Raw genomic sequence first — 15,175 nt, 5'->3', positions numbered from 1 at the left:
CTCAGAGGCCTGCAAGGCAGGCGGGGAACGTTGGTTTCCTCCATCACTGAAGGAAGCAAGCCTCATGTTAGTTTCAAGCTGCCTGGCCGCCGGCCGCCATCTTGGCTGTCAGTTAATTTGCATATCTCCCTGATTAGCCAATGGGAAGGGTAGCGGTCGTACGCCAATTACCATGTTTCTCTTTTATTAGTATAGATATATATGTATATATATATATATATATATAGAGAGAGAGAGAGAGAGAGAGAGAGAGAAAGAAAACACCACAGAACCAATAGATAAATCAAACAAATACAAACACCAAACACCCAGTAAAGAGGGTGGGGGCAGAATCTGTAGAGGCTGAGCTGTTATATAGGAAATAAGGTTAAGAATTGGATAAATATGGGGAGGCCCTCACTTCAGTATAGCGGAGGTAGAAAAGGGATGAGTAGATAAGAAGAGACAGAAAGGGAACAAAATAACATATTTACAAAAAAATTGATTTAAAAAAATGGTATAAAAAAAGAAAATAACAAGTAATAAAATAAAATTGAATGATGAAAAAATAATGTGAAATAGTAGAAAATAAAGCAACAAACAAAAAAAGGGAAACAAAGAAAAAAGCAAAGAAAAGCTAATAAAATAATAATAAAAAAATAAAAATGAAAAATTGAAATGTCATTCCTTTGGCTGGCTTAAGATCCCAGTTTCTGGAGTGTCTGTGATTTTTATTTTTTTTTCTTTTGCTGGGACTGAAGGCCCCTCTATAGGCCAGACCCTGTTTACTCCCAGGGACTAATCACATTGGTTTAATCCTTCATGCCATTCAGGGTGGAATCTGGGTGTGGCTGTATTCCTTGCCTGGGGCCTGGAGGGAGGAGTTATATCCTCAGGAGAAAATGGCTGCCCAAGTCCTGGGCTCAGGCGTGACTCAGCACTCAATTTGCTGCCACCTCTCCTGGACCCCCTTCTCTCCCCAGCCTCTTCCCAGATTCCACTTGTCCGCACCTTCTCCTTCTCCTCAGCACGGGTGAGTGTCTGTATACGAATTGTCCTATGAATAGGGTTCAGTGAAAACAAACAAACAAACGCCGGCCGCAGAAACGAGGAAGACTGAGTCTCCGTAAGCTCCTCTCTTACTGGCACTGCATGGTCTGGTCAGCGCTTCAGGCTGCCCCCTTAAGGCTCAGTCCTCCGTAATTATGGAACCCAGATCTCAAATCCCCCGGTGCCAACAGTCCCGTGGATCTCCTTTCCCCAGTCAGGGGCTGTGCCTGTCCCAAGAGATGCGGCTGTCTGCCACGCGGTCTCCCTCCGGTCTCCCTCTGACCCCTGGGCTCAGAGATCTGGCAAACTTTCCTGCCCAGGTCCCTGGTTTTTACCTTTCCAGGGGAACTCTGCCCTTCCCGGCTGCAAACTGTCTCACCAGCTGAGTATACTTCGCCAATTCGGGGGTGGATGTTACCTGTTTCAGCTGCTCATTCTGTTTGCTCCGGGACAAGCCTTGGGACGCGTCTGCCTATTCCGCCGCCATCTTGCTTCTCCTTTTGACAAGAGTTTTTTGTTTATTTATTTGTTTTTTGTGAATCCCCACTCAAGGATAATTTTTTCTTTTTTTTTCTCTTTTACTTATTTTTTTAAATGTTTTTTTAAAATATTTTTTTATTTTTATTGATTTCAGAGAGGAAGAGAGAGGGAAAGAGATAGAAACATCAATGATGAGAATCATTGATTATCTGCCTCCTGCACGCTCCCTACTAGGGATCAAGCCTGCAACCCAGGCATGTGCCCTTGACTGGAATTGAACCTGGGACCCTTCAGTCCGCAGGTCAACACTCTATCTACTGAGCCAAACTGGCTATGGCAATTTTTTCTTTTTAATCTTTATTGCTGAAAGTATTACATATGGTCGTCACCCCCCCCTCCACCCATTAACTTCTTCCAGCCGCCCTCCGGCCCCCAGCCTTTCACCACATAATTGTCCGTGCCCATGGGTTATGCATATATGCATACAAGGTCTTTGGTTGATTACCTCCCACCCACCAGCCCACCCGCCCACGCCTTCCCTCTGAGATTTCGCACTCCGTTCCATGCTTCCATGTCTCTGGATCTTTGTTCATCAGTTTATTTTGATTAGATTCCACATATGAGTGAGATCATGTGATACTTGTCTTTCGCTGACTGGCTTATTTCACTTAGCATGATACTCTCAGGTCCCTCCATGCTATTTCAAAGGGTAAGAGGTTATTTTTTACTGCTGCATAGTATTCCATGGTATAAATGTACCACAGGTTTTTTATCCACTCATCTACTGATGGGCACTTGGACTGTTTCTAGATCTTAGCTATTGTAAATTGTGCTGCTGTGAGCATAGGGGTGCATACATCCTTTCTGATTGGTGTTTCGAGTTTCTTAGGATATATTCCCAGAAGTGGGATGACTGGGTCAAATGGTAGTTCCATATTTAATTTTTTGAGGAAACTCCATACTGTTTTCCATAATGGCTGCACCGGTCTGCATTCCCACCAGCAGTGTAAGAGGGTTTCCTTTTCTCAACATCCTGGCCAGCACTTGTCTTTTGTTGATTTGTTGATAGTAGCCATTCTGACAGGTGTGAGATGATACATCATTGTCGTTTTAATTTGCATCTCTCTGATGATCAGTGACTTTGAGCATTTTTTCATATGTCTCTTGGCCATCTGTATGTCCACTTTGGAGATGTGTCTATTTAAATACTTTGTCCGTTTTTTAAAAAAATGTATTTTTATTGATTTCAAAGAGGAAAGGAGAGGGAGAGAGAGAAACATCAATGATGAGAGAGAATCATTGATTGGCTGCCTCCTGCACGCCCCATACTGGGGACTGAGCCCGCAACCCACGCATATGCCTTGACGGGGAATCGAATCATGATCTGGTTCATAGGTCAACGCTGAACCACTGAGCCACACCAGCTAGGCCTTCGTCCATTTTTTAATTGGCTTGTTTGTCTTCCTTTTGTTAAGTTGTATGAGTTCCTTGTATATTTTGGAAATTTAACTCTTTATCAGGTGTATCATTGCTGAATATGTCCTCCCATGCAGTGGGCTCCCTTTTCGTTTTGTTGATGGTTTCTTTTGCTGTGCAGAAGCTTTTTATTTTGATGAAATCCCATTTGTTTATTTCCTCCTCAGTTTCCTTTGCCCTAGGACAGCGGTTCTCAACCTGTGGGTCGCGCCCCCTTTGGGGGTCGAACGACCTTTTCACAGGGGTTGCCTAAGACCATCGGAAAACACATATATAATTACATATTGTTTTTGTGATTAATCACTATGCTTTAATTATGTTAAATTTGTAACAATGAAATTGGGGGTCACCACAACATGAGGAACTGTATTAAAGGGTTGCGGCATTAGGAAGGTTGAGAACCACTGCCCTAGGAGATGTATCTGTAAACATATTGCTACGAGAGATGTCTGAGATTTTTCTGCCTATGGTTTCTTGTTTCCCGACTTACACTTAAGGTTTTTATCCATTTGAGTTTATTCTTGTGTATGGTGTAAGTGGGTGGTCTAGTTTCATTTTTTTTGCATGTATCTGTCGAATTTTCCCAACACCATTTATTGAAGAGATTGTCTTGACTCCATTGTATGCTCCTGCCTCCTTTGTCGAATATTAATTGAGCATAATGGCTTGGGTCAATTTCTGGGGTCTTTGCTGTGTTCCACTGATCTGTATGCCTGTTCTTGTGCCAGTACCAGGCTGTTTTGATTACAGTGGTTTTGTAGTATGACTTGATATCTGGTATTGTGATTCCTCCAACTTTGTTCTTCTTTCTCAAGATTGCTTCAGCTATTCGGGGTCTTTTTTGGTTCCATATAAATTTTTGGAGTATTTGCTCTAGATCTATGAAGTATGCCATTGGTATTTTAATAGGGATTACATTGAATCTGTAGGTTGCCTTGGGTACTATGGACATTTTAATGGTTCTACCAATCCATCAACACCGTATATTCTTTCAGTTGTTTATATCTATCTCTTTTTTCAACGTCCTGTAGTTTTCTGAGTACTGGTCTTTTACTTCCTAGGTTAAATTTTATTCCCAAGTATCTTAATTTTTTTGTTGCAATGGTAAATGGGATTGTTTGTTTAGTGTCTCTTTCTGAGAATTCATTATTAATGTAATAAAAAGCTATCAAATTTAATTCATTTATTAAATCTAGTAGTCTTTAGGATTTTCTATGTACAATATCATGTCACCGGTGAATAATGAGAGTTTTACTTTCTCCTCTCCAGTGTGGATGCCTTTTATTTCTTCTTCTTGTATGATCGCTGTGGCTAGGACAGTGGGCGGCAAACTCATTAGTCAACAGAGCCAAATATCAACAGTACAACGATTGAAATTTCTTTTGAGAGACAAATTTTTTAAACTTAAACTATATAGGTAGGTACATTGTTATTAACTTAATTAGAGTACTCCTAAGGCTTAGGAAGAGCCACACTTAAGGGGCCAAAGAGCTGCATGTGGCTCGAGAGCCGCAGTTTGCCGACCACGGGGCTAGGACTTTCAATACTGTGTTGAATAAGTGGTGAAAGCCGATATCCCTGTCTTGTTCCTGTTCTTAGGGGAAATGGTTTTAGTTTTTGCCCATTGAGTGTGATCTTGGCTATAGGTTTGTCATATATGGCCTTTATCATGTTGAGATATGCTCCCTCTAGTCTCACTTTGCTGAGAGTTTTTATCAAAAATGGATGTTGGGTTTTTGCTATTGCGTTTTCTGCGTGTATTGATATGATCATCTGATTTTGGGTTTATGTAATATGTCACATTTATTGATTTGTGAATATTGTACTAGCCTTGCATCCCTGGAATAAATCCCACTTGGTCACGGTGTATGATCTTTTTAATATATTACTGGATCCGATTTGCTAATATTTTGTTGAGGATTCTAGCATCTATGATCATCAGGGATATTGGCCTGTAATTCTCTGCTTTTATATTATCTTTATCTGGTTTTGGATTGGGATAATGCTGGCCTCATAAAAAGAGCTTGGAAGTGTTCCTTCCTCTTGCATTTTTTGAAATAGTTTGAGGAGGATAGGTCTTAGTTCTTCTTTGAATGTTTGGTAAAACTCCCCTGTGAGTCCGTCCGGATCCGGGCTTTTGTTTGCTGGGAGTTTTTTTATTGCTGCTTCTATTTCCTCAGTTGTTATTGGCCTATTCGGGTTTTCTGATTCTTCCTGATTTAGTTTTGGGAGATTGTATTTTTCTACAAATTTGACCATTTCATCCACATTGTCCACTTGTTGGCATATAGTTAGTTGTTCATCGTATTTTCTTACAATCCTTTGTATTTCTGTGGTGTCAGTTGTTACTTCTCTGCTTTTGTTTCTGATTTTGTTTTTCAGGTCCTCTCTCTTTGTTTCTTGAAGAGTCTGGCTAAGGGTTCATCAATCTTGTTTATCTTTTCAAAGAACTAGCTCTTGGTTTTATTGATTTTTTTTTTAGTCTCTGTCATTTATTTCTGCTCTAATCTTTATTATTTCCTTCCTTCTACTTACTCTGGGCTTTCCTTGTTCTCTTTCTAGTTCTTTCAGTTGTAAGGTTAAATAGTTTGTTGTTGATTTTTCTTGTTTTTTGAGGTATGCCTGTAGTGCTATGAACTTCCCTCTCAGGACTGCTTTTGCTGTGTCCCAGAGATTTTGGGTTGTTGTGTGTTCATTTTCATTTGTTTCCAGGAAGTTTTTGATTTCTTTCTTGACCTTGTTGGTAACCCATTCATTGCTTAATAACATGCTATTTAGCCTCCATGTGTTTGAATGTTTTTAGGTGTTTTTTACTGTAGTTGATTTGTAATTTCATTCCACTGTGATCTGAGAAGATGCTTGATATGAATTCAGTCTTCTTGAACTTGTAGAGACTTGTTTTGTGTCCTAACATGTGGTCTATCTTTGTGAATGACCCATGTGCACTTAAAGTCCTCTAGACGTTTTTAAAATATATTTAGGTGCTCCTATATTGGGTGCATATATGTTTACCAGGGTTATATCCTCTTGTTGGATCTATCCCTTTAGTATTATGTAGTGACCTTTGTTGTCTCTTTCGATGGCCTTCGTTTTGAAGTCTATTTTGTCAGATATGAGTCTTGCAACTCCAGTTCTTTTTTCGTTTCAATTTGCATGGAAATTTTTTTCCATCCCTTCACTCTCATCCTGTGTGAGTCTTTTGTTCTGAGGTGGGTCTCTGGTAGACATCATATAATTGGGTCATGTTTTTGTATCCATTCAGCTACCCTGTGCCTTTTGATTGGAGTATTTAATCCATTTATATTTAAGGTTATTATTAATAGGTACTTATTTATTACCATTTTAATTCTTTTTTTTTTTTTGGTCTGGGAAGCTTTTTATTTCACCATCGGTTTTGAAAGATAGCCTTCCTGGATATAGTAATGTTGGTTTCAGATCCTTGCTTTTTGTTACCTTGAGTACTTCATCCCATTCCCTCCTGGCCTGTAGAGTTTCTGATGAGAAATTGGGTGTCAGCCTTATGGGAGCTCCTTTGTAGATAACAGTTTATTTTCTTCTTTCTGTTTTTAAGATTCTCTCTGTCTTTAATTTTGGCATTCTAATTACAATATGTCTGGGCTTGGCCCTGTTTGGGTTCTTCTTGCTTGGGACTCTGTGCCTCCTGAACTTGTGTGACTTTTTCCTTTACCAGGTTAGGGAAGTTTTCTGCCATTATTTCTTCAATTCATTCTCTATCTCTTTCTCCCTTTCTCCCTTTTTGCCCTTCTGGCACACCTGCTATGTGAATATTGTTTATGTTTCATATTGCCCCACAGCTCCCTTAAGCTGTCCTCTTGTTTTTTAATTGTTTTTTTCTTTTTGGTTATCTGATTGAGTCCGCATCTCCCATTCCCCTTTCCCCCCCAAGAATAGTCAGTCCATTCCCTTTCTATGTCCCTGATTCATTATAATCACCAGTTCATTCTGTACATCAGATTATTTATTCACTTGGTTCTTAGATTCACTTGTTGATAGATGCATGTTTGTTGTTCACAATTTGTATCTTTACCTTTTTCTTCTTCCTCTTCTTAAAGGATACCTTTCAGCATTTCGTATAATACTGGTTTAGTGGTGATGAACTCCTTTAGCTTTTCCTTATCTGTGAAGCTCTTTATCTGACCTTCAATTCTGAATGATAGCTTTGCTGGATAAAGTATTCTTGGTTGTAGGTTCTTGGTATTCAGCACTTTGAATATTTCTTGCCATTCCCTTCTGGCCTGCAAAGTTTCTGTTGAGAAATCAGCTGACAGTCGTATGGGTATTCCCTTGTAGGTAATTGAGTCTCTTTCTCTTGCTGCTTTTAAGATTCTCTCTTTGTCTTTTGCTCTTGGCATTTTAATTATGATGTGTCTTGGTGTGGTCCTCTTTGGATTCCTTTTGTTTGGGGTTCTCTGCGCTTCTTGGACCTGTAAGTCCATTTCTTTCACCAGGTGGGGGAAGTTTTCTGCCATTATTTCTTCAAATAGGTTTTCAATATCTTGCTGTCTCTCATCTTCTGGCACCCCTATTATTCTGATGTTGGTACGCTTGAAGCTGTCCCAGAGGCTCCTTACACTATCTTCGTATTTTCGGATTCTTTTTTCATTTTGCTTTTCCGGTTGGGTGTTTTTTGCTTCTTCGCATTTCAAATCTTTGACTTGATTCTTGCGCTCCTCTGGTCTGCTATTGGGTGTCTGTATAATATTCTTTATTTCAGTCCGTGTATGCTTAATTTCTAGTTGGTTCTTTATCATAGCATCGAGGGTCTCATTAGTTTTCGTGACTCTCTCCTCAAGTTTATTGACAGCTTCTAGCACATTTTTGCAAGCCCTCAAAATTGCGATTTTTAGCTCTATATCCTCCATTTCTGTCATGTTTTTTTGTCTCCGCATTTTTTATGCTTTCTTGGTGCACCCCCTAGTGGTCTTTGTGCGCAGTCTTGTTCTAGTTGAGCCTTGATTGTTGTAGTTAATACTAGAGGGATTTGACCACCAGGCCGACTGGCTGTGTGAATCAGCTGTGTCTGCCGCGGAAAACTTCTGTCCTCTGGGGAGGTGCTAATCTAGCCTTTGCCTGAGGCTATCCGGCAAATGGCTCTGCGCAGGGCTTGGGCGGGGCGGGCTCAACAGGGCGGGCGGAGGGAGCCGTTATGGTGCCCTCAGTCCTGTTCCCAGAGGCTCTGCTTCTCAGAACCCCCGGAACCGCTGCAAACCTCGGAGGGAAAGCTGCCTTCCAACTGATGCCAGACACTCCCGCTTCTCCCGTTTGGGTCCGAGTCCCCAGCGATTCGCCCGTATCTGGAGCTCAGAGTCTGAGACTCCCCCCTGACCGAAAACGACAACCGCGCTCTCAGCCACCAGCCCGCTTTGCGCGCGCACCTCCGCACCTGAGTTTTTTCCACACTGCGCCTCCTCTGAGCCTCGGTGTGCTGTTATTTTTCCTTCTAGTTGAAGAGTCTCTCCTCAGCCAGCCTTCCTGTGGTTCTGGGTGATGTCCGTTCTGTCTTTTAGTTGTATTTTTGAAGTGGTTGTTTGCGGCAGCAGTCTCCGGTGTTTACCTATGCCGCCATCTTGGTCTCTCCTCCAACCTTGTCTTCTAATTCACTGATTCGATCCTCAGCTTCCCCTACTTTGCTGTATATTCCTTCCAATGTGTTCTTTTTCTGTGCTGGGTCATTCTTTATTTCTGTTTTCATAGTTACTATATCTTTTCTCATGCTGTTGAGCATCTTTACCATCGTTATTCTGAACTTTGTTTCAGATAAATTTCTTATCTCCGTTTCATGTATCTCTTCTGGAGAATTCTCTTGTTCTTTCATTTAGGGGTTGTTTCTTTGTCTCCTCATTTTGGGTACCTGTTTTGGGTTTGTGACTACGTATTAGGTAGATCTGCTAGGCCTTTCGATCTCTAGTGCAGGGCAATGTCAAACACTCTGACTAATTAGATCAGGCAAAGACTCAAAGCCTCCAGAGACTGCCTCTGTTTGCAGACTGATTGGATTTAGCCTTGAATAGCCTCAGGCAATCGTCCACAGGTATGGCAAGAATTTTTCCCAGCAGGGTGGAGTGATTGCTTCTGCCAGGAGGCTAATTATTCTCAGTCTCCTAATGGGCCTCAGCAACTCCTCACCATGGGGCAAGGGGTTTCCCAATTGGGTGGGTCAGCTGTCTTCCCCCAGGCAAAACTGCCTAGATAGTAATTGTCTGCATGAGAAAGATGACGTCTGCACTCAGCACAGGAAACCAGGGTGTCTGCCTTCTGAGCTCTAACCCTAGAGCCCCCAACCCTGACTTCTGCTCGCACAGCTGCAGCCCACTCGGCCCTCTCTCTGCCAGAGCACAAGGTGAGTGGCTGCACAGGGAATTTTGTATATTGGCCCTTTAAGAGGGGGTCTGAATTTCCAGCCATCTCTTCCTGGCTGATGGCACCCCCACTGCTTTTCACAGCCAGATGGTATGTGGGTACCCTTCTTAGTTCTGGTGCTCTCTGCTGGGGGGCCCAGCTTGGGATTTAGACCCCAGAGTTCTCAGTGGAAACCCCCCACAGCTGAGATATCTCTTCTGAACTTGCTCTCTGTGGGCATCTGGCCAGCCCTTTCATACCTCCGCCCCTCCTACCAGTTTCCATTCGGTCTCCACTTTTTCTGTCTTCATTTATCAGGGTTCTCTCCTGCAAGTCTTCTGTTGATTATTCAAGAAGTTTTCTGGCCCTAACCGGTTTGGCTCAATGGATAGAGCATCAGCCTGTGGACTCAAGGGTCCTAGGTTCGATTCCGGTCAAGGGCATGTACCTTGGTTGTGGGCACATCCCCAGTAGGGAATGTGCAGGAGGCAGCTGAATGATGTTTCTCTCTCATCGATGTTTCTAACTCTCTGTCCCTCTCCCTTCCTCTCTGTAAAAAATCAATAAAATATATTTAAAAAAAAAAATCTTAAAAAAGAAGTTTTCTGTTAAATAGTTGCAATTCCAGTTTGGTCCTGGGAGTGTGTCCGTGCAGCATCCTCTTACTCTGCCACCATTTTTAATCTGCTCGAGGATATTTTTTCCATTGATTTTTTTAGAGAGTGGAATGGGGTGGGAGGGGCGGGGGGCGGGGAGAGAAACACTGTTGTGAGAAAGATACATTGAGTGGTTGCCCTCCCCAGAGGAGGCTGGGGATGGAATTGCAACCCAGGTAAGTGCCCTTGACTGGGAATCGAACCCCAGATCTTTTGGTCTGAGGGCTGGCACTCTAACCGCCAGGACTTGACGGGAGTGTTTTTATGCTTGTGCACAATGATTTGCATACTAAAGAAGCTTTGATTCCAACTTTTTGGAAGTCATTCATTAAAAAACTGTCATGGATACCTGTGGAAAATCGTATTAAGTGGTTGGCTTTTCAGAACTTCATTATGAAAACTTCAAACAAGTAGAATAGTGCGGCAAACATGCCTGCCCCTGTGGAGTCCCAACACTGGTCCCAATTTGCACATTCGCTTCTCCACACCTGCAGGTGGTCTTTGTTGGGTCCCTCAGGGTCGGTTCACCCTCAGCATTGAGCAGTCTGTCTCCCACACTGACCAGCACCTTTGTCCCACTCAGCAGCATGAACCCGATTCTGTTACCTGATCTGGGCCATGTCTGTATTCCCTGCTTGTCCCCAAGACATGGCAGAGCTGCTTTTCTCCCAAACCAACCACTTCCTGTGTCCTGTCTCCTACGTTTTCCCCTGCTTTTGCCTTTGAACCTTTTCGTGACATTGGCTTTCTGAAGAGATCAGTCATTTGTAGAAGCGCCTGTCCTTTAACTTGTCCTGCTCTCTGTTCCTGGGGAGCGGACACTGGAGCCGAGGCCTGACTGACACAGGTGCAGCATCTTTGGCCAGAACACCTGATAGGCGCACCTTTGTGTCAGGGCTGTGGTGACTGACTTTTCAGCTCCTGGAGAAGGGGTTCTCTTTTCCAAACACATCGTCTGTCATGGTCCATTCAGATTCCTGCCTACAGATACCTTTCTCTTACTTGTAGAGGGAAGTGTGAATCTCAGTGTTAGGAAGTTTTATTTTATTTTTTAAAATATATCTTTATTGATTTCAGAGAGGAAGGGAAAGGGAGAAAGAGAGAGAAACATCAATGATGAGAGAGAATCACTGATCAGCTGCTTCTTGCATGCCTTCTACTGGGGATCAAGTCTGCAACTTGGGCATGTGCTCTGACCAGGAATCGAACCGTGACCTGGTTTACAGATCGATGTTCAACCACTGAGCCACGCCAGCTGGGCAGTGTTAGAAAGTTTTAGCTGCTTGGTTCTGGTCAAGTCCTGTTTGCTGAGCTTGGTTGATACTTTGTTACAGTGCCTGTTATTCTGTGTTCAAATAAAAGGTCAGATTTCTTCCCAGTGTCTAGACCAGGTCTCAGCTCAGCAGGAGAACTCTCCCTCCCTGAAACCTGGTTGGAGCGGGGAACCTGGCAAGGGCTTACTGTTTGTTTACCTCAGAAGGAGAAGTGGAGGGGCAGCTGGCATTCATAGGATGGCCCTGCCTTTGCTATTTTGTAGAATTTTAAAGCAGCAAACATGCTTATGTTCAAATGCAAGTATTTATGTCAGAGTAAGACAGCTTGTTTTTATTTGGTGAATTTCTGCATGTTTTCATTTGGTAGATACTTGAGTTATATTTGGTGGCCTAATTGAGAAGTGTAATAAAGTGACTTTGTTTCAGATGCCCAGCATTTCTAATGCATGCATACATTTTACTTCCTAGGGAGCAAAGGGAGAAAGAAGAAATTGAAAAGTACCTATGGAACGCCCCAAAATCCAACAACAGTTCTCAGATCTCAAAGTAAGAGAGGGAAGGCACCCAAGCTGCCCGCAGAGAGCCAGCCTGCTCCGGGGTGGAGCTGCTGACACGTCCCTAACTGTGCTCGTCCTTTCACTCGGGGTAGAAAAAGGCCCTGCTTTAGTCTGTTTAATTATCTGTCTGTGTGCCAAAAGTCTCTCTTCCCCCCGCCAAAGAAGGAGGGACAGATGTGGGTATTTTCTTGGTAAGGTTAACTCTGTTTATCCATTTCTAAGCTGCGTCCTCTGGGCTTTGATAGAACAGTTTGCGTTGAGCGAAGTGGAGCAGATCAGCACATTGACTTTTCTAGACGAGCAGACAACCGTTTCTGCATCCGGTCCTTTCTAAGCACGGTGGTCTGCAGGGCAGGGCCCACCAGAGGATAGTTTTCCTTGGGCAGTGTGAAATCTGCCAGAGAATTAATGTTTTGGGGGCCGGATGTTTTCAGAGGAAGTTGGCAGAAGTCACAAAGGAAGAGTGGCTGAGCATCCCTGAGGTTGGTGACACCAGGAACAAACGCCAGCGGAACCCACGCTACGAGAAACTGACCCCTGTTCCCGACAGCTTCTTCGCCAAACATTTGCAGACTGGAGAGAACCATACCTCCGTGGACCCCCGGCAAACTGTGAGCGTGCCCATAGAAGGGGGCGGGCCTCGTTTCCTCTGGTCACAGTTAGACAGTGTGGTGGGCACGGGGCGTGTTGGACCTGGTGCTTCTGCAGTCCAGGCTGCACTGCCGCCAAGTCTGTCTGGACAACTGCATACGTCTTGAGGGACTGCAGCATCTTACCCCTTCTCTCTCCAGCAATTTGGAGGTCTTAACACACCCTATCCTGGTGGACTGAACACTCCATACCCAGGTGGAATGACACCTGGATTGATGACACCTGGCACAGGTGAGCTAGACATGAGGAAGATTGGCCAAGCAAGGAACACGCTGATGGACATGAGGCTGAGCCAGGTGAGAGTTCGTGTCCTGTAACATTTTCTACAGATAGTATTTTAAAATGTTTGTTTCCTGGTTATAAAACTAATACATCCTTGTAAAAAGTTCATTTTTTGAAGTGCTTTGTCACAGATGAGCAGAGCTGCGGTGCTGCCGTCCTGTCCCCTTACAGAGGGGCAGGGTTCTGCATTCCGGCTGGTGGGTGCTCCACCTGCAGGGATGTGATCAGTGCCAGCAACCGGGCAGCCCTGACATGCGGACTCTCAGTGAGGCTTATGCCCACCCCTCTTTACCTGAACTTCAGTGCATGTCTTTTCTCCCTCACCCTCGATAATCATAGCCCTTAGGAGGCTGGCACTCCATTCGTTGCTCTGGAAGGAGGACCCAGGCGAAGTGGGAAGCCCGTTCTGATTAGGACATGCACAACAGAAACCAGAAAGGAAGATGCTTTTCAGTTTGATTGCATATAGTAGAAAACTTGTGCACAGTAGAAAGCACTATAAAGTCAAGAGCACCAACAAGTTGGGGAAAGACTCGCGCACGTGACAACGGTTGGCAGAGCAGTGTGATTCTGATTTATGTTGGAGAGATTTGCACGCACACAGACATGGCTGCAACCCTCCCCTCCCCCCGAGATGCCACAGAACTGGGGCGGGGGTAGGGAGGGCACTGAAGCTTCCTGGTAAATGCTTTAAAGGAACAACTTCCTATACGTAGACATAGTGAAAGTGGTGTAGTGAACTCTCCAATCACTGCCCTTGGATGCAGTGGAAGCGCTTATGTTTTAATTGATCTTTCACAGCACTTGTTGAACTTTTTTTAGATTTTAAAAAGTTATCTTTATTGTTGAAAGTTGTATGTGTTGAACTTTTGATGGTGAGCAGAGATTTTATAAAGACCGGTTACTACATTTTGATTGTTGTGGCTAGTACTGCTGTGAGCCTTGGTGCACCAATAGCTATTTGAGTCCCTGCTTTCAGCTCTTTTGGGTATAAACGTAGAAGTGGAGTTGCTGGATTTATGGTGGTTCTGTCTCTAGTTTTCTGAGGAGTCCATATTGTCGCCCCCAGTGGCTGCACCATTTAGACGCCCACTGCAAAGAGGGTTTGGTTTCTCCACATCCTTAACAGCATTTATATTTCCATTTATTATGATTTTTTAAAATATGTTTTTATTGATTTTCAAGAGAGAGAGGAAGGGAGAGGAGAGAGAAACATAGATGTGAGAGAGAATCGTGGATTGGCTGCCTCCTATACGTTCCTTGACCGGGATCGAGCCCACCATCCTGGCATGTGCCTTGGCTGGGATCGAACTGTGGTATCGTTGTGGTGCACAGGAGGGCGCTCAACCAGCTGAGCCACATTGGCCAGGGCTGTTTTCATTTTTTATTTTTATTTTTGAATATATTTTTATTGATTTCAGAGAGAGAGGGAGAGGGAGCGAGAGATAGAAACATCAGTGATACAAGAGAAAATCATTGATCGCTGCCTCCTGCACACCCCACATTGGGGATCGAGTCCGCAACCTGGGCATGTGCCCTGACCGGGAATTGAACCCTGACCTCCTGGTTCATAGGTCGATGCTCAACCACTGAGGTACGCCAGCTGGGCTATTTTTATTTTTTAGCTTCACAAAAATCAAAAGCACATAAAAATATTATTGGCAAACAATAGTGATCTCTTTTGTCTTTCGTCACTCACAAATTGATGATTATTTTTTATTACTCTCTTCTTTCCTTTTGCCTCTTGAGCCATAAATAACAATGGACATTCCACCCGTAAGCTAGCTCCTCAGCCTTTCTGTCTGCTGAGAGCCTTCTGTCTGCATCTCCAGCAGGGCCCCTGCATGCTCAGGGCTAGTCCCTCCGCCCGAGGACAGCTGCATGCTGTGCTTGTGGCCCATGGTGCTCCGATCCTGCAGCCCAGGGCCTGTGGGCGCCCTGGCTTCGCCGCAGTCTGGGCTCTTCTTCAACCCGGGCCTGACAGGCTGCTTTCCTTGTTCAGTGACAGCTTCTTCCTGGGTGTGGAGTGGTTTTTGCATTCCCCTCATTAGTGATGTTGAGCGTCCTTTCATGTGCTTATTGGCCATTTATATATTTTCCTGGAGAAATGTCTAATCAAGTTCTTTGCTCATTTTTTTAGGACTTCTTTCTTAAGGAGCAGTTTTAGATATATAGCAAAATTGAGAGAAAAGTACAGAGATCTCCCACACAGACTCTCTCTTGTCAACTTCCCCACCAGGTGGTACGTTTATTACAGGTGATGAATCTGTATTTACACATCATCATCCAAATTCATGGTTTACATTGGGGTTCCCTCTTGGCATTATACATTCTCTGGATTTAGTGTCAGAGTAGTCTCACTGCCCTAAAAATTTTTTGTGCTCCACTCATTCACCCCTCCTTCCCCCCA

The 15,175-nt window shown here is 43.7% G+C and overlaps 1 protein-coding gene across 1 annotated transcript in view; it reads left to right on the top strand.

Annotated features, from left to right (window-relative positions):
- Positions 1-15,175, top strand: part of PRPF6 (pre-mRNA processing factor 6) — a 44,632-nt gene that overhangs the window by 7,876 nt on the left and 21,581 nt on the right. Inside the window, 4 exon segments of the mRNA XM_005885522.2 lie at positions 11,744-11,775; positions 11,778-11,821; positions 12,267-12,443; positions 12,624-12,779. Of these exon segments, the coding sequence (XP_005885584.1) occupies positions 11,744-11,775; positions 11,778-11,821; positions 12,267-12,443; positions 12,624-12,779 (409 nt within the window).

This window comes from Myotis brandtii, unplaced genomic scaffold (genome assembly GCF_000412655.1).
Source record: "Myotis brandtii unplaced genomic scaffold, ASM41265v1 scaffold915, whole genome shotgun sequence".
Taxonomy (NCBI): Eukaryota; Metazoa; Chordata; class Mammalia; order Chiroptera; family Vespertilionidae; genus Myotis; species Myotis brandtii.
Note: the sequence above shows the minus strand (reverse complement) of the source record. Positions and strands in the feature narration are given on the sequence as shown.